Genomic DNA, 25,664 nt, shown 5'->3' on the forward strand with positions numbered 1-25,664 from the left:
AAATATCTACCTACCTGAAAAATCAATTTTTTTAGGATAATTATGCAATTTAAGAAACTTGATTATCTATCTGCCTTCATAAAAGAACTCAATACTTGAGTCTTTGGGATGGCTCCTATAATTTCTCTAGGAGGCAGTTCAGGCCTTTCAGGACTCCAGAGACTGATCCTAAGCACTTACCTTAGAGAGGACTCTTTAGACGCTTAGAAACCCCCCTCCCACCCTCCAATTGCCAGAGAATGAGTACAATATCAATTAATGTTCAGCAGTGAACATCATTCCCAAAACTACTCTCAGCCCTCCTAAGCCATAAGTTCTCTTCTCTCCCTTTTTAAAAGAAGCACAGTTTATCTTAGCAGACAACTTTGTTTTGGAATTTAGAAAGGGCGATGAAAGGGAACTGTCACTCTAGCAAGAAGGGGAAGAAACCTCTTTGTCTTCTCTGTCACATAACAAACTGTCTTTATGTTGGAGGAATCAAAAGACACATGGATGTCAGATTTTATGTCTGGTACAAAAATCTCTGATTATGAACTGAGCTGTTGTAAAGGGCCAGGGCTTCCTCTGGAAGATGCTGAACATGTGGACTACAGCAGGCTGGTGTGATGGAAGTATAAACGTGTTTTATGAAGAGAAATGCATCCTCTCTTCCCCCAAACAAGCTCACAAACTAAAGCCTAATGTTTACCTTCAGCAAGTGGGTCGAGGGTGTGTATCATGAGCTGGAAGATGCTATTCCTCATGAGACTGTTGTGGAGGGAGGCAGAGCTTCCACCTCGTTGGAGACGTGGCTTAGCCTGAGCAGAGAAACCAGACAAAGATGATGTCAGTTCCCAGATACTAAAGGCAAATGCGTTATAGATGAGATTCTCACCTTGTCTGGTGGTACAAGTTCACATTTCCCAAAGGAAAGGCTTTCTCAGATCCTTTCCTACTAAATAACTTAATTGCTACCATTTTTTAGAGCTTAATAAATGCTAATTGATGTGCAATATGCTTCACCCCCATTAGTTTATCTCATTCTCAAAGTGAACCTGATGAACGATATAGATTTTGTTATTTTCCCCTTTAGACAGATGAGGAAACTTGGTCTCAGAGAAGTGAAATGAGCTGTCCAATTCACACTGACAAGAAACGGAGGCTAGAGGGATGGCTCTCAGGTTTGCTTCTTTCAAAGCCTGTTATCTGAACCAGTGGGTAAAAGTGTTTGGATTGTGCACCCTTCCAGTAAAATGTTTGACTATGTATGTATGTATGTATCCATCTATATCTGTCTGATATCTGTATCTATCTATAGCCATATCCATACTAAAATATGATGAAATATATTATAAAACATTTGAAAAAGTGAAAATTAGGAAGAATAATATAGAAAGTAAATGATAGAAGTATTTTCTGGCTTTCTCTCAAAATAAAATTCTCCTTGCCCTAAAAAAAAAACCAAACCAAAAACAAACAAACAAAAACACCCTGCCCACCTCCTGGGTTCCCCTTCTCTACCCTGGACAAGAGCTGACTCCACGAGGCCCCACCCTCTGTGTTAAGAGAAGTTTAAAGAGAGAGAACTACTTATTATGATTCTACAGAGAAACATCCTAACTTCAAAAGGGTGTTTTCTTTTGCATAAACTCCTACTAGTGTGATCTTTTGGCCAAATAAATGAAACTGACAGGTAAGAGAGGGAGAATGAACCTCTAGAGGTGAGGTTACCAATGAACGTTTTTTTTTTTTGGTGTTTAATCTTCAAAAACAAACACTTTAAAAATACCCTCAACTGTCTGGCTTGTGACTGATTTTTATCTTGAACAAGAACTGTTTTTTCTCTCTTTGATTGATTTTGTGTTGGTTATCACAGGGGAAGGCACTCCAGAGGCCAGGCTTTGCAGACAGAGAGATGTAGAGAGGATACCGTAATGTGTGAAAATTAAATTCTTAGTGAATTTTTGTGGTCTAAAATCTTGACATGAGCTTTTTCTAAGGTCAGGTAAAAATAAAATACTATTTTCCATTGCTTTCCAACCCTTTACAATACAGGGTTTTTCAAAATATGTCATCATACACCAGACCCACGGAGTGCTTCCCAGGAAAAGTCCTGGGAGAGATTCCATGATCAAATACTTTGGGAAGTGCTAGACCCTAGACCAAACCACTTCTAGTTTTAAGAAACACATTAGATGACTAAGCTAAAAAAAAAAATTCAGGTGAACTTGGTGAACTTGGACAGTGTTTCTGAACTATTGTCCATGGATCCTTACTTTGAAAAATACTTAGTAACAACCATAGTCTGTATGTGTGGAGATGAACATGAAACCTATAGTAAGCTTGAAGTATGGGTAAAATGTCAGTATGAAGTACATGGAAATATCTGAATTTCTTAGTGTGATTTCATTATAGTTGATATTCTACTAGAAATTATGCCCCCAACTCTAGGGGTTGGAGAAGAATCAGAAGGCATTACTGTCTCAATGGTGAACCAGCTCACAAGCCCCTCAAAGGAAGGGACCGGGCATGACCCCTAGCCCAGCACTGGACCTGGCATATCCTATACGCTCTCAACGAATGTCATAAATCTGCACTTTGAGCACGAGAGGAGGAAGCATCGGGCTGTATGTATCTTCATGTCTAGTCCATTCTGTTTTAGAGCTGTGATTTTTTTTTAAATGCATTATGCTATTTGATGGTTAAGGTTCAAAATATTTTAGGGGCAAGGTTAAGAGATTTGAATAGGTATGAAATGTAATCACTGTTAGATGGCTGAACACAAAAATTCTGAAGGTCATTTCCTTGTCACTCTTCACAATATAAAATGTGATGTGTTAATTGGACAGGAACTGAAACATGTGCTTGTTAATAATTGGTCACAGCCATTATTACTAAGGTTCTTATTTTGAGAAACTGGAAGAACTCTGCTGTGGATATCTTCATTTGCAAAGAATTATATTGATAAAAAAAAACCTTAAAGCATTCTTTTGGGTATTACGTATGTATTGAATATATAGGTCTCAAGCAGCATTTTTAAAAAATGAAATCAAAAGGAATTTCCAACCAAAAATTAGGTGCATGCAGATACATAAAGAAAGCAGCTATCAAGCATTAGACCCAGTGCTGTCCCCAAATATCAGATCAACATCTCTTGGAATGCAATTTGGGACCATCTCACTCTTTCAACTCCTATAAAGTTCACGCCAAATGAAAGAGAGAACTCAGACTTTTTGAAACCTAGTCCCAAAGATAATTTGTCAGTGGATGTCAGAATCCAGTTGACACTAATTGTAGGCCAGAGCATACACACACAGCAGCAGATTAAACCAATTAAGTGTTCCAAGGGAGAGGATCACTGGGTGAGCACACGAGCCCTGCCCCCTACCCTTCCGCCCTCCCGGACAAGGCCCCTGCTTCCTACCGGTAAAGTAGGTTCATCCTTGTCCCTGGCTGTAGACGGCTGCATTGAGAGAAAAAAGGCAAAAACAAAGACAAGTAAATAAATGATAAATCACATATAGGTTTTACATTTAATTACAATCATCAGTATAAGGAAATATTTGTTTCTTTTTGCTCCTGGGAAGGACTATGCCATTACAGGGGCCAAGAGTATATATTTGTAGCTAATAAATAATGGTTTGTGTAGACACGTTACATTCTCCTGAAAGATCAAAGTTGAGTGGACAACCCAAATGCCCAGCAACAGAAGGCAGTTAAATCAATTAGGGCCTAGCCATGCAGTGGAATACCATGTGGTCATTAAAATGAATGAAGTGAGAACACATGCATCGACACGGAAAAAATCTAAGATACACTGTTAAGTTAAAAAAAATTAAAACTTATTTATTATTTAATTTTATAAAAAATTAATACTATTTTAGCATATGTACAATAAAACTACTATTAGTGGTTATTGCTAGGAATAAGATGACAAGAAAGTGTCATTTTCCATGTCTTTTGGAGGAAGTCAACATTCACTGCCCCACATGTGGTCAATAAAAATAAATAAAGCCAGAAGAAGTAAGATCGCTGAATTAGACTAGGATCATCACACGTGGAATTCAGATAATCCACCCTCTCCTACCGCCACCACTTCAAATCTTTCATGCTAAATCTATCAGGTTGAGAAAAACAGACTAAAACACAGGGGCATGTGAGGGTCTCGTCATCTATTGGGAGAGAACACAACGCAGAAAAGGTGACTATGGAGTTCTACCAACACGCCCCACCTGGGCAGCTTTGCTTCCTCAACTGAGGAATGAACACTACTTCTTCTGAAGAACTAGGATACCTTCCTGTTATCTTTCCAATGATGTAGAGCAGTGTTTTTCAACCACTAGTCTGAAAGAAATTTTGTGCTGCTCTGCAAAAGAGCTAAGCACACTGATGTGGTATGAAGATCATAGACCCAATGATCTTAGTTGAATTCACCTATGCTGAGGGTGATTTCTACCTTAGCAGTCCCTGAAATAATTCCTCTAATTTTACTGATTCCCAAGTATAAAAAGGTTGAAAACCACTGATGTAGAGGTCGGCACCTTGTGAATTTCCTCACGCTCTGACTACTACCCTGGTCACTTCACCTCAGCTCTGAATGCACACAGCAAGAAGAAACTGAAACTTTCCTGTCTTGCTTTCTGGTCCTCCCCATTACAGTCTTTGCTGCTGATCTGCATCTTCAAGAATAATTACACCCTCAGAGACTGAGCGACAGTGCAGAGCTGTTCTAAAGCTTCAGCGGCCCTAGGCTCTCATTTTTAGTCCTACCACGCACGTCATACAAATAACATTAAGTGGCCCTAATGTCCCACCTAAAATATATATTTTTGTGTAAAAAAATAAAAAAGATTCTTATATGTCTGCATTACAAATTATTGGCTACATGGCATTGATTTAATTTATGACTGGCATGCTCAAAATCTTGAAAAGTAAAAAAAAAAATGAATATTTTGCTTTCACATATCATTTTAAAAAAGACTAAGTATAATACTTAATGAAGTAGTATTAAACATTTTGTAGACATTCAATTAAACATTTAATAATCATTTGGATGTTGTTTTGGAATTGAGAGTCGATATCAATGTATATATATTTTTTCTGATTCCAAACATTTTTGTAGACCCTTGAAGAATTAGTAACTCTCAGGCACCTACAGAAGTTTCTGGATTGGTGGTGATTTCTGAACACAGCCCATGGGCACTACTAAATTTGCCATAAAACCCTAATTTGGGGTTCTCTCTTAGTGACTTTTTTAAAAACACTAATAAGAAATTTCCAGCTTCCCTAGTTTCTAGCACATGCCTGGGGAACTGGAGTGGACCTAAAATTGCCCTTTGATTTCCTTTTCTTGCTCTCAAAGGCACTGTGTGATCCTGCTTCTGTCTGGCAGGTCCTTTCATTTTCTCTCCTTCTATATCACACAGTTCAACAAATGGCCCCACATTACAGAGAAATTTTCCCCAGGGAAATTAGCCAGGGCAGCTAGCTCAGCCTTTGGACACACATGGAGACGAACTATTAGAGCACGCCTTTTCTGTTAGCGAACTTGTATCTTGTGGCTAAATGGGAAAAAAATAGTTATGAGCTGGGACTGATAGCATAGAACACGAAGAAACAGGATGAAAAGAGTGGTTTATATAAGAGCAAAATATAACCAGCTGAGAGTTTGGTTTAAAAAATATATTTAAAGAAGACATTTGAAGAAACAAAAAATATCCAAGCCCATCTTTTGTTTGAAAGGAAGAAAAAATATCTACCCCATCAACTTCCTTTTCTTCTCACAAGCAAGGGGGATCAGAAGACACAATGGAAGTAAAAGAAATGTCTTGTACATAGATGCAACAAAGAAAAATCTGAAATCCTTTACAAAATCTCCCACTGTTTAATGTCATCAGAAGTTGACATGGTTAGTTTTCTTTCAAGAGCAATTTGCAGACATGAACGCACATCAGGTTACAACATATAAATTTAAGTATACATACAAATGGCAGCTGGGGCCATAAAAACACCCCTCCACTTCCCTTTCATGTAGTAGCCATGCTGCAAAAAAGGTGAGAAATGTGGAAGGAGAATAATTGCCCTTTTCAGGGACTTATTCACTTCTACTGATAATGTCTGATGCTCACCTGACTTAGTCGCACTCTAATTACATCTTGAAGTAGCCTTACAGTCCTGGAATTAGGCTGCTGAGTATGTTAGGAATTTGATTATAAAGGTTTTTTTTTTAATAATTTTATTTTTTTAATGGGGTGACATCAATAAATCAGGATACATATATTCAAAGATAACAAGTCCAGGTTATCTTGTCGTTCAATTATGTTGCATACCCATCACCCAAAGTCAGATTGTCCTCTGTCACCTTCTATCTAGTTTTCTTTGTGCCCCTCCCCCTCCCCCTTTCCCTCTCCCTCTCCCTCCTCCTCCCATAACCACCACACTCTTATCAATGTCTCTTAGTTTCACTTTTATGTCCTACCTACCTATGGAATAATGCAGTTCCTGTTTTTTTCTGATTTACTTATTTCACTTCGTATAATGTTATCAAGATCCCACTATTTTGCTGTAAATGATCCGATATCATTTCTTATGGCTGAGTAGTATTCCATAGTGTATATGTGCCACATCTTCTTTATCCAGTCATCTATTGACGGGCTTTTTGGTTATTTCCATGTCCTGGCCACTGTGAACAATGCTGCAATGAACATGGGGCTGCTTGTGTCTTTTTTTCTTTTTTTTGCATATTTCTGAAGTTGGAAACGGGGAGGCAGTCAGACAGACTCCCGCATGCACCCAACCAGGATCCACCTGGTATGCCCACCAGGGGGCGATGCTCTGCCCATCCGGGGCGTTGCTCTGCCCAATCAGAGCCACTCTAGTGCCTGGGGCAGAGGCCAAGGAGCCATCCCCAGCACCCGGGCCATCTCTGCTCCAATGGAGCCTCGGCTGCGGGAGGGGAAGAGAGAGACAGAGAGGAAGGAGAGGGTGAGGGGTGGAGAAGCAGATGGGCTCTTCTCCTGTGTTCCCTGGCCAGGAATCGAACCCGGGACTCCCGCACGCCAGGCCGATGCTCTGCCACTGAGCTAACCGGCCAGGGCCGTGTCTTTACGTATCAATGTTTCTGAGTTTTTGGGGTATATACCCAGTAGAGGGATTGCTGGGTCATAAGGTAGTTCTATTTTCAGTTTTTTGAGGAACCACCATACTTCCATAATGGTTGTACTAATTTACATTTCCACCAACAGTGTATGAGGGTTCCTTTTTCTCCACAGCCTCTCCAACCTTTGCTATTACCTGTCTTGTTAATAATAGCTAATCTAACAGGTGTGAGGTGGTATTTCATTGCAGTTTTGATTTGCATTTCTCTAATAACTAATGAAGATGAGCATCTTTTCATATATCTGTTGGCCATTTGTATTTCTTCCTGGGAAAAGTGTCTGTTTATGTCCTCTTCCCATTATAAAGGGGTTTTAATTACCTTGGAAATAACTAGTTAAGTGGGTTTGGGGTTGGCCTCGGTATTGTGAATTTATTTCCAAGGCCATTGAAAATCTGGCACGTTTATTCTAACTGATCAGATGTTATAGAAGACAGCTTCTTCTTAACAAACAAACAAACAAACAAAGAACAAACCAATGTGACTTCAAGGTTTAGTCTTGACATTTTTCTTTTCAATTCCCTTCATTTTAAACACACAAAAATAGCATGCATTTGGGTTGTGCTAATTTGAAAACCCATTTCCTGGTTGTCAGCTCAATAGCTGTGTCAGCTACAGGAAAGATCTGTTAAGTCAAATCCATATTATACACAACAATTCTTAAGGAATATTGAAAAGAACTCATAAAATGCATCCTGAAGGGTCTCGAGTTGGGGCTTTGGTGCCAACACAGAGCCTCCTCTTCATTCATGGAAACAGGACATCTACCAGGCTAGGATGCACCAAATACATCTTTTGCATAAAAAAGTATTGTGCAATTCATCCCTTTATGTAATTTAAACTTGCCACCTCCCTAATTACGATAAGTAATTGAGTAATTGAGCAACTGGGATGTTGCTGTTAATATCTGTTGTTCTCCCTGGTGGCAACCTCAATTATATACGGTAATTTTGCTACCTACTTGCTACGTTTTGAAAGTGCCTCCTCCCTCATGTAATAAAACATATAGCCCATTTAGAAAGCGTACTTAATGTACAATCATTCACAGATTCTGAAATTGTTTCACTTTTTTTGACCTTTGAAAGCCACTGAGTGAGAAATAATTTCCTTAACTACTGGATAGAATTTTTGTGTGAATTTGTACAGAGCCTTACCCTGAGGACAGCCCTCCACTTTCATCTCTCACATGTAAACATCAAGCAAACCCTGCACCACTTAGCCAGCCGCATCATAGCCACACGGCCCCTGGTCTACTCTGACTGGTAATTGTCCACCTGCAAATCATATAATCAAATAGGTCACTGGGAAGATTTCATATGCCAAAAAACAAGTGTATAAAATAAGGGGTGGCTTTCCAGGCCAGAGGCTTGGAAACAGATAAAAGACAAGCAATAAGGCTCACAGTCAAGTAACGACCATAAATATCCACCACCATAACCTTTCACTAAGTCCTGTGAAATGTGCCTAAATTCATTGTGCCAAGGACCCAGAAGCACTATAAAATCTGTAAAAAAAAAAAAAAATTAAAAGTACAATCATTTTGTCATAAATGTGATCCAAAACATATGTGCTAGTAATTAGAAATATTAATCCAATATTTAATTGACATTAATTTTATTGTCTTAGAATTTAGAAAGATTGGGTGAGAGATAATTTGAATGACTGATTTCTATTTTTAAAATTAACAAAGTATGAAATAAGGTCTTCTTTTTCTTTCAATACATTTACAAGTAATAAAAATATTCAAAATCTCTATGCTGGTATAAGATGAATAAACCTTAAAACCTATGGGAAACTATGTAGATAAAAGGTACAAAAGCCTGAAATATGGAAATTCTAGAACTTTTTAAAGAAAAATAAATATTTTTTCCATTGACTGAGAAAGAGAGAGAGAGAGAAAGGAAGAGAGAGAGAGAAAAAAAGAAAGAGAGGGGGAGGTAAGGGAGAGAAAGAGAGAGAAGCGTCAACTCATTGTTCCATTTAGTTGTTCCATATAGTTGTACACTCATTGATTGCTTCTCCTACATGCCCTGACCAGGGATTGAACCCATGACCTTCGTGCACTAGAATGACACTTTATCCACTGAACTGCTTGGCAAGGGCTAAAACCTCCTAATCAGATGCAAAATCATCTCCCTCTCTCTTCCTTTACTGTGTCCTAACATATTCCCTAAACTATTGGGGGGGATTAAATAAATTCCTAAAGAAAAAAATACTGAGATTTAATTTCAAATTACTTTTACCACTAGCTGCTGGGAAATTATCCCAATGTCACTGTCCTTTAGGAAAGTAGGAATCTCAAAGATGAATGAAGTGCTGAAGGTGACAGCCTAGGGTGGAGGAACACCCACTTTACAACTAGTTTCAGGAAAACTGTTAGGATGGTTCAATTTATTCCTAGGTATTTCATTTTTATTTTTCTGTGGCAATTGTAAATGGGATTGTTTTCTTAGTTGCCCTTTCTGATAGTTCATTATTGGTGTATAAAGTGCAACTTATTTCTGGATATTTACTTTGTATTCTGCTACTTTCCTGAATTCATTTATTATTTCTAGTAGTGTTTTGGTGTAATCTATAGGGTTCTATATATACAGTATCATGTCATCTGCAAATAATGACAGCTTTACTTCTTCCTTTTCAATTTGGTTGCTTTTTATTTCTTCTTCTTGTCTGATTGCTGTGGCTATGACCTCTAGTATTGTGTTGAATAAGAGTAGTGAAAGTGGACATCCCTGTCTTGTTCCTGATCTTTTTTTTTTTGTATTTTTCTGAAGCTGGAGACGGGGAGAGACAGTCAGACAGACTCCCGCATGCGCCTGACCAGGATCCACCTGGCACGCCCACCAGGGCGATGCTCTGCCCACCAGGGGGCGATGCTCTGCCCCTCCGGGGCATCGCTCTGCCGTGACCAGAGCCACTCTAGCGCCTGGGGCAGAGACCAAGGAGCCATCCCCAGCACCCGGGCCATCTTTGCTCCAATGGAGCCTTGGCTGCGGGAGGGGAAGAGAGAGACAGAGAGGAAGGAGGGGGGGGGGTGGAGAAGCAAATGGGCGCTTCTCCTATGTGCCCTGGCCGGGAATCGAACCCGGGTCCCCTGCACGCCAGGCCGATGCTCTACCGCTGAGCCCACCGGCCAGGGCCTTGTTCCTGATCTTAAGGAAAATGTTTGTAGTTTTCCTACATTGAGTATAATGTTGGTTGTGGGTTTGTCATGCATGGCCTTTATTATGTTGAGGTTAGTTCCATCTATTCCCACTTTGCTGAGAATTTTTATCATACATGGGTGCTGAACTTGTTAAATGCTTTTCAGAAAGGGTGAAAATTAAGCAAAAAGGGTGGTAATGGAAGCACACATTTTGGGAGCAAAGCATTTTGATGATTTATTTGAGTAATTTCCATGATCATGAAATACACTGCTCACAAAAATTAAGGGATATTTCAAAAATGAGTATGAAGTGATAAAATATCACCTAATTTTTGTGAGCAGTATATTTGGGATAGTAGAAGGAAATTTCAGAATAATAGATGTGTCCCAAAATGGAGGGAATAGCAGTGAAGTTGCTTAGAGTCAGTGAAGAAACCACAGTTAGTCTTTCAAATAGTTGTACATGAGAAGACATAATGGAGGATAAGAAGTGATGTCATATAATTATAAAGACTATGGAATTCAGACCCAGACTGCCTGGGTTCATTTTTCTATTTTTGTCACTTATTAGCTGTGTGACCTTTCTGTCACGTTTCTTCATCTTTCTATGCTTTATTTTTTCTTCTCTGTGCAGGAGGGAGGACAACAGCAACTACTTCAGGGGGTTGTTGTGAGGATTAAAAGGTTAATACATGTAAAGTGCTTAGACCGTGTTGGGTACATAGTAAGCACTATATGTTAGCTCTATTATCATTGCTACTGATATTAGGATCCCTGAGGGAGAATAGGACAAATTATATGACAAAAATAGGTTCAGAATTATGAACTGGATTAAAGAGAACAGGGTGGTTTGCATGGGGAGTAGGAAATTTGAATGACTAGGATGGGGAGAGGTGATTTGTGTCGAACACTAGAGGACGGTTAATTGGATATGTCCTAGGTTAGCAGCTGAGGGAGGAGTAGGCATACAACAGATTATATTTCCTGACTTGGCTTCTGACTGTGTGCTTGTCCCATGAATTAGCATTGTCAGGTAATAGGATTGGCAAGGCTAAGTCAGCATGTCATATCTCGTATACCTTAGTGAGCCTGGTTCTGATCAGGGAGCTCTGGAGGCTGGAAGGCTCACAGAAGGCAGAACCCAAACCTGAAATAAAAGGATCTGGCCTCCCATGAAATTCTGGAGGTTTCTGGTCAACACTTTCACTTGGCAGGATGTTGCTTATGAGCAACAGACGAGACATATCTGGATCAGAAATGGCCACAGGCTTAGTCTTGAGTTCAGCCTCTGCCGGCTGGCATTCTGGACTAGAAGCTTTTGGACTCCAGGAAGCTAGGCTCTGCAGGGACAGTTGTGAATGTGGCCAATGTGAGTGCCTGGATGTGTTGGTAACTGCGGAAAGCTCTGAGTTGGATAAATAGTAAAATAAGGTCCCCTCAAAACTAGGAGAAAAGATTACTCCACAAGAGGGCAGCTACCCTAACAGATGAGATGAGGCATCTGTTATGGTCCTCTCTAAAATTGTTAGGAAATTATACACACACATACACACACACACACACACACACACTTATAATACAAATGACTATCTATCTATCTATCTATCTATCTATCTATCTATCTATCTTATCTATCTATCTATCTATCTATCTATCCTATCTATCTATCTATCTATCTATCTATCTATCTATCTATCTATCTATCTATCTATCTATCATCTATCTATCTAATTTATGTGCTCCTTTCAAGTGGTGAGTAAACACAGACTAATTTATTTTCTTTATTAAAAATAAAAAAAATTAAAAAATTAATTATTTTCTTCTTGAATCCTAAATAAGTTTCCAGGAAATCCCACTGGAGCATTAGCATAGACCTTTGAAAAGTTTTACTGAGTGGTGTTTACCAGTGGCTGGGGGTTGTGATAATGGGGAGAGGTAGGTCAAAGGGTGCAAACTTCCAGTTATAAGATGAATAAATTCTGGGGATCTAATATGCAGCATGGTGGTTATGATTAATAATATTGTACTATATGATTAAAAGTTGCTAAGAGAGTAGATCTTAAGTGTTCTCACCCAGAAAAGCAATGGTGATTTTATATGACATGATGGAGGTATTAACGACCTTTATGGTAATAGCCATTTTGCAATACAGAAATGTATCAAATCTACACATTGTATTCCTCAAACTTACAGGATGCTATATGTCAATTATATCAATAAAGCTAGAAATAATAAAAAGGAGTTTGAAATATTTCTCACAGAACTAGTAAACTGTATTCTCCCAGCAAGCCTCTCAAATAGTGAAAGTTATAAGATCCTTGAGGTCAGTATTTACCTCCTGCCTTCATGGTCCCTAACGTGATTACTTAAAATGCAACTTTGTGACATGGAAGCGTGAAGCCACTCAGGAAGAATGGGCATTGCACGTCCCTGTGTCAGTAACCAAAGCTCCTCTAATGCTTGCTCCACTGGCTAAAGTAATAGTAACGATGATTATTTAGGTCCATCCCTGAGAGCCCCTATTTTAATCTTTTTCATAAGTAGGTACATAGAAGACAGTAATCCCCATTTTATAAATAGAGAGAGAGAGAGAGAAGCAGGAAGTGCCTCATGCTGTTTCCATACTCAGGATACTAAGCACCTGGTTAATTCACTTAATTTAGGAATGAATAACCCAACTACCACTGCCATCTCTCACCACCCCTAAATAATCCAGATGTTGCTAATATACTTTGGACAATTCTCACAATTGCTAACGAGCCATTTGGATATGCCAATCAAACACAATCTGTTAGTAGTGTTCTGGCATCAGTCACCCAAATTTCCTGTGACCAGTAAGAATCACAAATGCACTCATATATTAATTCTAAGATGACCTGAATTACAAAAAAAAAAAAGTCCAACAAATGCTGGTGCTGGACACACCACAGAATAATTTCCACAAATAAAGCAGATTCCAGTAATGATGGATTTTTATTTCAAGCTCAATATGTACCAAGTAGTTCATATACAATATAATATCTTATTGAATCTTCACGATATATTTTTCCTTTTCCTAAAAAGAGGTTTTATTGCCTTTAGTTCACAGTTGGTATTTTACATTATCTCTTGGTCCCAGGGCTCCTGGGTGGGGCTGGTCCCAGGGAGGGCCTCTTGGTGTGGATCCTTGATGCACTAATGCACTAGTTGGGGGGAGAGGGGACAAGTATGGAAGGGGGGGTCTGGCTTTGCTATAAACACTCAGAACTCCATTGTCTTGTGTGGGCCTCAGTCTCCTCACTGGGCTTCTGGGAGAGTCCTGGGGAGATCCAGCATCTCACGGTGCATAAAATATCTGGGGACTGTGGCCTGGCCCTCTGCCAGGAGGTATCCTTCCCAGCACCCTCCTCCACCATCCCTACCACATTCCCTCACAAAAAATTACTTTTGTTTTGTCAAAACTGCCTGTGGGTACAGAAACCACAAACTGATCATCAGAGAAAAGGGAAGAGACCCAGAAGCAACCGGAAGCCATTCGGGACCAGTTTGTCTCCCTGCACAGGTTTCTTCTTCCCGCCACAGCTTGGCCTAAAGCCTGCTGGGAAACTTGCTACCTGGATGTGTCCTGGCAGGGATCCCCATCCTACCTGCATTTGGGTCTGGCCTTCACAGACTCTTAGCTGGAAGTACTGGAACACATAGGAAAACAAGATGAAAGCGTAGGAAACCCCCAAATTCCAGAAGAGGTGATGATGTGGGGACCCTCAGTAGCCTGCTCTCGGTAGTAGGAGGGCTACTCTGATCCTTCCCTGAGCTTGGGCAGTCACTGGCTGACCCTGGAGCACCGTCAGCCACTGGGTCCTGTGGCAGTGCTCTGGGTGGTGTCTCTGCTGGCCCCAGCCAAAGACTTGCTGCTCTGGTTGGCATCCTGCATATAGTCCATCTGCAGAGACATGGAGGAGCTCTCACACTTGTCAGTCTCCAGCTTGGTGTCATAGATGTGCCACTGGGTCTTAGGAGCCATTGTGCCCACCTGGCTGGCACACTTGTTGGTGCCCATTTGTAGGCTGATGGTTGAGTGGTCCACTGGTGGCAGGATATTGCTCTCATAAAGATGTATTTTTGGGTCATATGCCACCATGCTTGACTGGCTGGCACATGTGTTGGTGCCTGTCTGGTGCCTGATGATGCTCTGGCCCGCCTCAGGGTGGTGCCATCCAAGTTCTGCACCTGCTTCTCTCAGTACTTGATGCTGATGCCCACGCTACTCTGCAGCCCCTTTGTCTTGGCCTTCCCTGCCAGAGCCACAAGAGACCCCTGCACCTGTGTCACAGTCCCACTCTCAAGCAGGTTATTGGCCTTGAACAGGTCCACAGAGTTCATGCATAGCTGACATGGCCTTAATGAAGTCGGAGAGGTTTTCTAGCTGGTGCCAGTTTTGCATGGAGAGGTTGATCTGTGGGACTGAGCCCAATTGCAGCTTATTCATAAATGTGCATAGGATAATTCTGTCCTTCAGACCCTTCTGGAAGTCAAGACCAATAGACAGACCCATGAGTCTCTCGATCTAGCTGCAGAGTACTGTCTCCTTTTGAGGGTCATATTTGAACTGGAGCTGGTTCTTGACCTCTGCTGAAAGCCTGTACGAGGGCCCCTTGTTGAACTGCATGGAGCTCATGGCAACAGCAGGATCAACAGCCTGGCAGGTGAGATGGTGGGGGACAGGCCCACAATAACAGGTACTGTATACACTCCCACGCCCTTTAATACATGAGGATCCTGAATCTGAAGGAGGTTGGACAATTTGTCCAAGGCCACATAGCCAGTAAGTGGCAGAGCTGGGCTATAAACCCAGCCAGCTGGGCTCCAGAGCCTTTTTAAGTGTTGGGGAAATAAGAAAGTGGCATTTCCCTTGTAGCAGACTGTGTGAAAGAGACAGAAGACTTTAGAACTGCAACTACAGTAAAGTGGCTTATGTATACTAAGAACTGTTTATGAGCACTGACTTTCAGTGGAGGCCAGAACATAGTTGCCGAAGTGATTGCTGTGAATGAAGAACAACAGATTTCATCTGTGTTCATATGGTACAAAAAGGTGGTCTCTGGGAATAGAGGAAGGATGGTTATTTTTTTGACTTTCGCCTTTTCCAGCATTATTATTTAAACTCATCTACAACTGTCATAAATTCTCATTATTATTTCTGTCCCTTGAAGGTCATGGAGGCACTTTTTATGACCTTCACAATCGCATAGGTTCAAGTAACAATGCAAACTAGTTTATCCACATAACAAATGAACTTATATTAAGGAGTTTATAGCTCTGCAGGAGTTGGGAAGAGTGGGGCCCTCTGGTGGTCCCATTTATCACTGTGGCCAGGTAATACTGGTCTATATTTAGTTTATTTGGAAGCACTTGTGCCTAGTCTTCAATTTATTTCTGTCACTTGAAAGACTAGGGCTGTTTCTTTGTTTTAGGGAAAGAACAACTCAAACATGAAATAATCACATTTATTGTGTCTGAAGCTTCAACAGAAGACTGAATAGCAAGTTTTGAATAAAGGCAATTCATTCAGTCACTTAACATATTTATTTGATAACATTTATTTGACTGTTACTATATACCAGGTGCTAGGGATAAATATGTGACCAAAACTGGCAAAAATCTGTTTTTATGGAGAAACATTCTAGAATGTTATTATCATAAAATTAACTAGACAGAATAGGTAGTAGTCAGATCACTAATATTAAGTGCTATATTTAGGAACATACTTAAGTGGTTTAACTGTCACCTAACCATCAATTCTGTAATCACACTTTATGATTAATTTATTAATGCTGGATTTAGTATGCATTCTGGTTTGGGAAAAGCTAACAAAGATGATAAAGAATATAACTTTGTCTATAAAATTATAAACAGCAAAGGGTACTAGATATTTAAGGTATAGTTTGAAACTCATAAAATTGAAGATATCATTTAATTTTTGACAATATTATTGGCAACAAAGTTTCTTGAGAATGTTTTTAAAATTTTTTTCACAGAATTAAGATTAAAGAAAAAAAAAAAACCCTGAACTCCAAGGAGAACAAAAACCTATAACTTAAATATAATGTAACTTTGTGGTTTTGATATATGTATTTTTGTACTTTTATGGCTTCTTAGATACAGTATAACCTCTTTAATACAACATATTAATTCTCCACCGCATTTTAACATGTGATCGTAAAATTTTCATTGGCATCATAGCAGCACCTGATATCAAAAGAACTTTGATACCATTTCCATACATGTTGAGAAACAGGGATGACACATTTGCTGAATTTAGTTTCAGAATTTCCAGGAAGCAAATGAATGTCATGTAAACCCAATTTAAACATTTAATGATATAGATGCAAATATAATTGAAACTTGGGGAAACAACAAAGGGCACAAATATCAAGCACCTAACAAACATACTCATATAGCAAATATGCATATCAAGTGATAAATCAAATGCACTGATACTGAGAATCAGTCCCATTCCTTAATCTGCTGTCCTGTTTCCAAAGCCAGGAGGAAACCAAGATCATTCATACCATGGAGATGGGTTTTAAAAAGACGACACAGAGACATTTATTTCAAAGCTGCCTGGCGACTTCCGTACTCCACTCACACTCTGTGTTCCCCATTTCCTCCCTAATTCATTCTAATGTATTATGTGTCTCATCTCTTTCTTTCCCGTTACTGAGCACCCTTCTGAGGGCAGAGACTGTGTTTTCATTTTATATTACTCCACAGTACCTAGCATAGTGGTGTCAGGTGCTCAATAAAGGCTTATTTAATAATAAATAAGTGAAATCAGATACAACTCCTTTGCCAGACATGTGGTTTGCAAATATCTTCTCCCCAACTGTAATTTTTCCTTTATCCTCTTAACAGTCTCTTAATCATCTTACACAAAGCAAAAGTTTTTAATTTATCAATTTTTCCTTTAATGCATTGGATTTTGGTAGTACATCTAAGAAGTCTTTGTTTAGTCCTAGGTCCTGAAAATTCTTTCCTAGAAATTTTTAGTTTTCAGGTTTATACTTAAGCTCATAATCCATTTTGAGTTAATTTTTATATAAGATATGAATTTTGGTTACGATCCCTGCCCTTTTTTTGCCTATGGATGTCCAGTTACTATTATGCCCATTTTAAAGAACAGGAGTGGAAGGCCTAGTGAGGTGAACTGACTTGCCCCAAATCATACGGGTAAGTGGAGGGAGTGGGAATGAAATGCAGATGTTACCTTGAACCACATGTTCCTAATGACTATACTTCCCTGGGTCCAACTCTCTCTGCATTCCCCAAGTAAACACAAAACAGTCTGAATTCACCTCCCATGAAGGACAGAAAAAAATCTATTCAGAAAATGGAGCCCTGGCCATGTAGCTCAGTTGGTTAGATCACCGTCCTGATATATCAAAGTTGCAGGTTTGATCCCTAGTCAGGGCACATAAGAAGCAACCAAAAAATTTCTTAACCAGTAGAACAGGAAATGGATGCTCCCCCCCCTCTTGAAAATCGTTAAAAAAATGGAAGCCATCTAATATTCATAGAACTATTTTAGGGTATCATTAGCCTTGCTTTGAACAAAAAGTACATGACATTTTTATTTATTTTAAAAATAAACTAGCCTAACCAGGTGGTGGCGCAGTGGATAAAGTATTGAACTGGGATGCAGAGGACCGAGGTTTGAAATGTAGAGGTTGCCGGCTTGAACACAGGCTTATCCAGCTTTAGCATGGCTCACTGGCTTGAGCACAGGGTCACTGGTTTGAGCGTGAGATCATAGGCATGACCCTATAGTCTTTGGCTTGAGCCCAAAGGTCGCTGGCTTGAAGCTCAAGGTCACTGGCTTGAGCCCAAAGTTGCTGGCTTGAACAAGGGGTCACTCGCTCTGTTGTAGCCCCCCCCCATCAAGGCACATATGAGAGAGCAATCAATGAACAACTAAGGAGCTGCAACGAAGAATTGATGCTTCTCGTCCCTCTCCCTTCCCATCTGTCCCTATCTGTCCCTCTCTTTGTCTCTGTCTCTGTCACATACACACACACAAAATAAACTATAAATTTCAATGTTATACACCCTTATAGTCATAAAAAACAAACTGTAAAACAGAAAAGTAGAGATGAAATTGAGAGCTTCATTAAGTAAGGATAGTGTTCTATATTTGCTGATGAAGGAGTAATGTGTTGACGATGTTAGAGGTTCAGGTCTTAAAATAAAAATTTCTGGTTCAGATAGGGGCTTGGTCTCCTAGGGTATATCTTATCTGTTATCTATTGACAGCATAATGGAAATTGTGTACTATTAAAAACAGATGTAGCCTTGCAGTAGCAGAAATGAAAATGATATGCTCTGGGAATCCTAACTGCAATTATGGTCAAACAGAGCCAGGAGGTGCCAATAAGATAGTCAGCATCATCTTCTTGGCCAAATATCCAGCACTATTTTCAGCACTGGGATTAAATTTCTGTCGCAGAACTAGGGGACAACAACATGAGGACTATACCAAAAAAAAGAAAAAGAAAAGCTTTCTTCTTGCTGGCTCTGAAGCTGTGGCTGTAGCCCCTTGAGAACTTCTCAAGACAGTTGTAGACACATCATTTTGTATCGGGTTCCTCTGCACAACTGTATTGCCTAGAAAACATCATAATTGCTGATAATAATTATATAATGTTGCATAATATCATCACTGAAAGTTTAGTATTTGATAAATTATAGTAATGTTGGACATCTTTGGATAGGACTCTAATACAATAAAAAATACATTGAACCTACAGGAAAAAAATGCTTGCCAACTGATTAAAATAAAATCCAGTCCAATATAAAACCATAAAAGACTCCAAAAAGCCAAAGCAATCCTGAGAAAAAAGAATATTCTGAAGTATCACACTACCTGACTTCAAATTATATTACAGAGCCATTATAATCAAAACAACATGGTATTGGCAGAAAAACAGACAGACCAACCAATGGAACAGAATCAAGAGTCCAGAAATAAAGCCACTTACATAAGGACAAATCGTCTTTGACAAAGGAGTCAAAAACACACAACAGAGAAAAGAAACCCTCTTCAATAAATGGTGCTGGGAAAGTTAGAAAACCACATGCAAAAGAATGAAACTTGACTATAGTTTGTCCTGATGCACAAATTAATTCCAAGTGGATCAAAGACCTAAATATAATATAAGATCTGAAACAATAAATTACATAAAAGAAAACATAGGTACTAAATTAGGGATCTTGGTTATAGAGAACATTTCATAAATTTGACCCCAAAGGCAAGGGAAGTAAAGGTTAAAATAAATTAATGGGACTATATTAAACTAAAAAGTTTCTTCACAGCAAAAGAAACTGACAACAAAACAAAAAGGCAGCCAACCAAATGGGAGTTGATATACGAACAACAGCTCTGACAAGTGATTAATATCCAAAATATATAAAGAACTAACAAAGCTCAACAACACAAAGCAAACAATCCAGTTAAGAAATGGGGAGAGGATCTAAACAGATACTTCTGTCATGCAGATGCACAACCTATAAATAGATATCTATTAGAGAAAAGCAAATCAAAACTATGAGATACCACCTCATACCTGTGAGATTGGCTGTTATCAACAAGACAGGCAAGAACAAGTGTTGGAGAGGCCGTGGAGAAAAAAAATAGCCCTCATTCACTGCTGGTAGGAATGTAAACTGGTATAGCCATTGTGGAAGACAGTATGGGAGGTCCTCAAAAAAATTAAGAACAGAGCTATCATATGACCTAGAAATCCCTTACTGGGCATTTGCCCGAAAAACTCGACAACATTGGTACACAAAGACACATGCACCCCCATGATCATCACAGCATCATTCATAGCAGCCAGACATGGAACAACCAAAGTGTCCCTTGATAGAGGATTGGATAAAGAAGATGTGGTACATATATACAATGAAATACTACTCAGCCATAAGAAATGATGACATAGTGCCATTTATGACAACATGGATGAAACTTGAGAACATTATACTAAGTGAAATAAGTAAATCAGAAAATGCTAAGAACTATATGATTTCACACACAGGTGGGATATAAAACCGAGACTCATGGACACAGATAAAAGTGAAGTGGTTACCAGAGGAAGGCAGATGGGGGGAAGAGGAGTAAAGAGGGACAGATATATGGTGACGAAGGGTGATCTGACTTTCGTTGATGGGCACACAATGCAATCAACAGTTTAAATGCTATAGAAATGTTTACCTGAAACCCCATTAAATTTAATTTCTAAATAAAAAAATAAAATCCAGTCCAAAAGTGAAAGATTATGCTTATGTTAACATTTTCCTCAAAATAATGTGTGTGCTCATTCTTTAAGATTTATAATAAAATTTTTTTTTTTCTTTTCTTCTTTTCCGAGTGAGAGGAGGGGAAATAGAGAGACAGACTCCCACATGCTCCCTGACTAGGATCCACCTGATGATGCCCATCTGGAGTCAATTCTCTGCCTGTCTTGGGCAATGCTCACAACTGAGCTATTTTTAGTGCCAGAGGCAGAGGCTCCACAGAGCCATCCTTAGCGCCCAGGGCCGTGTGCTCAAACCAATTGAGCCATGGCTGCCGGAGAGGAAGAGAGAGAGAGAGAGAGAGAGTGAGTGAAAAGGGAAAGCGGGAGGGATGGAGAAGCAGATAGTTGCTTCTGTGTGCCCTGACTGGGAATTGAATGGGACATCCACACTCTGGGCTGATGCTCTACCATTGAGCCAACTGGCCAGGGCCTTAGAATGAAAAATTTTAAACATAGAAGTTCAAAGAGTAATACAATGAGTAGCCGTATTTCTACCACTTAAATTCAGTAATTGTTAACATTTTCTATATTTGCTTTATCAATATGTATATATACACTATATATAAATATAAATATATATTATATATATAGTTATAATTTTTTTTTTCATTTTTCTGAAGCTGGAAACAGGGAGAGACAGTCAGACAGACTCCCGCATGCACCCAACCAGGATCCACCCGGCACGCCCACCAGGGGCGACGCTCTGCCCACCAGGGGGCGATGCTATGCCCATCCTGGGCATTGCCATGTTACGACCAGAGCCACTCTAGCGCCTGAGGCAGAGGCCACAGAGCCATCCCCAGCGCCCGGGCCATCTTTGCTCCAATGGAGCCTTGGCTGCGGGAGGGGAAGAGAGAGACAGAGAGGAAAGCATGATGGAGGGGTGGAGAAGCAAATGGGCGCTTCTCCTGTGTGCCCTGGCCGGGAATCGAACCCGGGTCTGCCGCACGCTAGGCCGATGTTCTACCGCTGAGCCAACCAGCTAGGGCTATATAGTTATAATTTTTATAAGTCAGTTTAGAGTAAGTTACAGATGTTATGCTATCTTCACCCCTAAACATTTCCCATATTATCTTCTAAGGCAGTGATTTTCAACCTTTTTTGAGCCGCGGCACATTTTTTACATTTACAAAATCCTGGGGCACACCACCTACCAAAATGACACTCTAACACAGTACATATTATACATATAGTTAATAATATAGTTTCTAAATGTATTTATACTCACTTAGTGTGAAACCTGGGCCTGTTTCGATGAACACAAAAGGGGTATCCTGGCAGGAATGGTAGAAAGACACACACGAAGCTCTTCCTCAACAGTTCTCAGTCTCTCTCTGTTTTTAGTTTTTATCGCAGTCAAGCTTGAGAAGCTCAGCTCACATAGATATGTGGTTGAAAACGGGAGCAATGTCAAAATAGCTTTGTTGGCCAGAATGGGGAACTCCTTGGCAACAGATAACCAAAAACTGTCCAAAGGAAGACCAGCAAACTTTAGCTTTAAAGTTAGATAACATTGTGATGCATTGTATATCACCCTCTGTGGGGTCGTCTTTTAAAAAGGAAAAGGTCAAATATCTATATACACCATCAGGATAGACATAACCAGCTGAGGCTGAGGCTTCATCTAGTGGTGGCAAGATTTACCTCCAGTCCTGACCAGGATTAGAAATCGGGACCATGGGGAGGAGTAGCAGCTTCAACTACTCACTGCGGCCACACAATGACAAGTGTGAGGCAGCCGGAGCGGGACCTTCCTGGGTGTGGATGAGAGGCGGCCTACTATTGGTTCATCGCTAGTGGTCCTGTGCCTCCACTCTTCCTGTCACTGATAGCTGGAGGGATTGTGAGGGGAATGTTTATGTTTGGATGGAGGCAGCTGGCGGCGGGCCGGATAAATAGCCTCCACGGGGCCATATCCAGTATGTGGGCCATAGTTTGGGGACCCATGTTTAATTTCCCCACGGCTCACCTGACCATGTTTCATAGCACACTAGTGTGCCATGGCACACTGGTTGAAAAACACTGTTCTAAGGATATGAGCATTCTCTTATATAATCATAATACTGTGTGTGTGTATTTCATATGTATGTAATAGGTGACATGTTGCCTTAACAGGTTAATACCTCATAACGGTGTTTTTGGTATGATCAATTAATTATGTTTGTGTTTATAACTTTGTCGCCAGGCTAGTTATTGCTATACATAAAACAAAGTTTCTGTTTTATTTGCTAAGAGCTCCTCTGTTCCCTTCTTATCCCATTAACTCAAGAGAACAGATCAATAAAAATCATCTGTTTCATTAAAAAAAGTTGCTTTAGAAACAAGTACTCATTTCCTGACCGCTGTTTTGTATTAGCTTATTGGTGGACAATACAGACCACACAGAAATTTATAAATACAAATAAATACTATTTAGGGCTCGGATTTGGAATCCATATTCTGAATTAGGGGAGGAATTTGTGAAATCTCTGAAACTGTGTAAAATTGTGTACATATATGACTTTCCAAGGGCAGGAGGAAGAGTATCCATAGCTTTAATCAGATTCTCAAATGGGTCTATGGCCCTAAAAAAATTAAGAATTACTGATTTAAGCTTTCAAAATACCTTTTGGAAGCTGAAAGATATTATTACAAAGAACACAAATTACAAAGGACCTGCTAACTGACAGAAAGGAGGAATTCCTAAAGGACCCATCAAGACTAACCAACTGAGAGCCTAATGCCACTGAAGTGGGTTCTGGCAGAAGCCAGCAAGAGCAGAAGGCAGCACAAAGCATGTTACACACACTGACACATTCTCAATTAGTTCCAGCTCTGCAGGAAAAAGACCTGAATGTCACTACAGATGGTCCAATTCTATTCAGTGGGCAGAGGCTGGGCAGAGTGCCAAAGGTCCATGCTGGAGATCAATCAGGCACTCTCTCCTGACTGTGTCTGTTCCAAGGCTTTGGTTGCTTTGGGTGTTTACAACTGCGACTGTGCTCACCTTGAAGAAACACAGAAGAGGGAAGAAGAAAAACCCAAAATAAATGTGTGAGAAAAAGGAGAAAAGTCTTTTCTTTTACCTGCCAGGCCATTTTGGAAATGGGTGCATGTCCTTGTAAATGCCAAAGGGGATAAAACAAGCATGTAAAGAAGTGCCAGGCACTGTGCTGGGTGATCTCATGTGGCTGTCTCCGAGCATCAGAGGAATTATGAGTATTGCTTTTGTTTTGTAGCTGGAAGAACATGAAGCTCAAAGGGTTGAAGGAACTGATGGAGTAAGGACAGCTAATTACTCAGCGAGCAGGGGCTGGGTTAAAACCTGTCTGTTGAATGCCATTTACCATCCCATCTTGTTTTATAAATATTCAGTGTAGGAGGCTAGGTGTAGAATACACAAATGTAAAAAAACAATGAATGATTTTGAAGTGAAGTCAGCTGTTCTGTGGAGTCTTGCTTGTTGGGCTTTGCTCTGTGCTGGCTTGTGTTGAAAATCGCAGGTGAGAGACAAATCAATAGCACTTAGCATTTGAACAACTTGATTTAAATGCATTATCTTATTTAATATTTATAGTTCCATAAGCATCACCAATCCCACTTTACTGCTGGAAAGAGTAAGGTTATGTGAGGCTCAGGAAATAGCCCAAGGCCACATCTGCAGCACTGGGTGAAGTCAGGCTTCATGCCCAGGACTATCTGGACCTGTTCTTTGCAGGCTTGAATCTATGGCCCAGCTAAAACCTGGGATGGCATAGACTTTTAGGCCACTAGAGAGCACTTAGTTGAATGAGGAAAGATTATTTTCTCCAAAAGAGACCCTCTTGTTATCCAATACATACATTCTTAAGTAGTTTTGTAGGAAATCAAGCTTTAGTAAATTGAATTTATCTTTATTGCTAATGGATGTTCATTAGGCAGATTATTCTAAAATTTTCTTTTTACATGTTCCTCTATCAAATTAGAGACTCACAAACTAGCATTTAAATGTCCTAGGATATCAAAGGGAATTCCCTCTTTGCTTATATACTTAATGTCACACAGAGAGAGAGAGACACACACACACACTTAAGTGAGAGGAGGGGAGACAGTGAGGCAGACTCCTGCATGCACCCTGGCTGGGATCCATCCCAGCAACCCCATCTGGGGCCATGCTGGAGTTCCAAGCTATTTTTAGCACCTGAGGCTGATGCACTCCACCAGAGCTATTCTCAGTGCCTTCGAACCAATTAAGCCACTGGCTGCCAGAGAGGAAGAGATAGAAAAGGGGGAGAGAGGGGGGAGAAGAAGTTGGTCATTTCTCCTGTGTGTCCTGACCGGAAATTGAGCCTGAGACATCCTTACGCCAGGCCAACACTCTATCCACTGAGCTACTGGCTAGGGCCAACATTAAGTATTGAAAAAAAAAAAAAGAGGACAAGACTCAAGAGGATAAAGCCACAGAATGACACACAGAATGGGGTGTGTTTTAAAGAGCTCTCTTTGGCTCTGACGGTTACTAGTACTGTGGCCTCCAGGTAGTTGTTAGAGGGTCCCTAAGCCTCAGTTCCTGTACATGTAATATGTAGCTGACAGCTATCTCAGAGTGTTCTTTGGTCATCAAATTAAATATAACAACATATGTAAAACTCCTGGATCCTTACAACCATGTAATACACCATATATAAGATTAAAACATTACAAGACTCTATAACTAGAACGGTTCGATATCTAAACTCAGAGATGGCAGATAGGTTGAAATTCCCACCTCCGATCAAATTCTCAATGTCTCAGAAGCCCTGGCCAAGAATTTCAACTTCATATAAGCAGAGAACTGGGCAAGTCAGTCATTAATTATCCCAGGTAGACAAGAATGTAATCTGCGGTTTTTCCATTTTCTCATCAAACAATTGCCATTTTGCGTTTGCAAGTGGTTTTGCAAAGATTCTCATCCACAGCTCTTTAGCCCCTCCCCCACATAGCTGTGTTACAAAGTCCCCAGGTGAAGCTACTACATTATAGGTCTTGGAGTGGGATTTTCCACTTTATTAATTGTGGTAGTCTTTTTGCAAATGGCTGCAATATTTTTCTTCCT

At 40.1% G+C, this 25,664-nt stretch overlaps 1 protein-coding gene and 1 pseudogene across 2 annotated transcripts in view; both read right to left on the bottom strand.

Moving 5' to 3' along the window:
• The window catches only part of SLC24A2 (solute carrier family 24 member 2), a 269,177-nt gene that overhangs the window by 101,440 nt on the left and 142,073 nt on the right, over positions 1-25,664 (bottom strand). For both annotated transcript variants that reach the window (XM_066368254.1, XM_066368253.1), the window contains exons 3-4: positions 3,404-3,442; positions 689-797 (exon numbers count right to left, since the gene is read on the bottom strand). In XM_066368254.1, the coding sequence (XP_066224351.1) occupies positions 689-797; positions 3,404-3,442 (148 nt within the window). The remainder of the gene's footprint in view (positions 1-688; positions 798-3,403; positions 3,443-25,664) is intronic.
• Positions 13,926-14,937, bottom strand: LOC136393862 (calponin-2 pseudogene; annotated as a pseudogene).

This window comes from Saccopteryx leptura, chromosome 2, assembly GCF_036850995.1.
Source record: "Saccopteryx leptura isolate mSacLep1 chromosome 2, mSacLep1_pri_phased_curated, whole genome shotgun sequence".
NCBI classification, from domain to species: domain Eukaryota; kingdom Metazoa; phylum Chordata; class Mammalia; order Chiroptera; family Emballonuridae; genus Saccopteryx; species Saccopteryx leptura.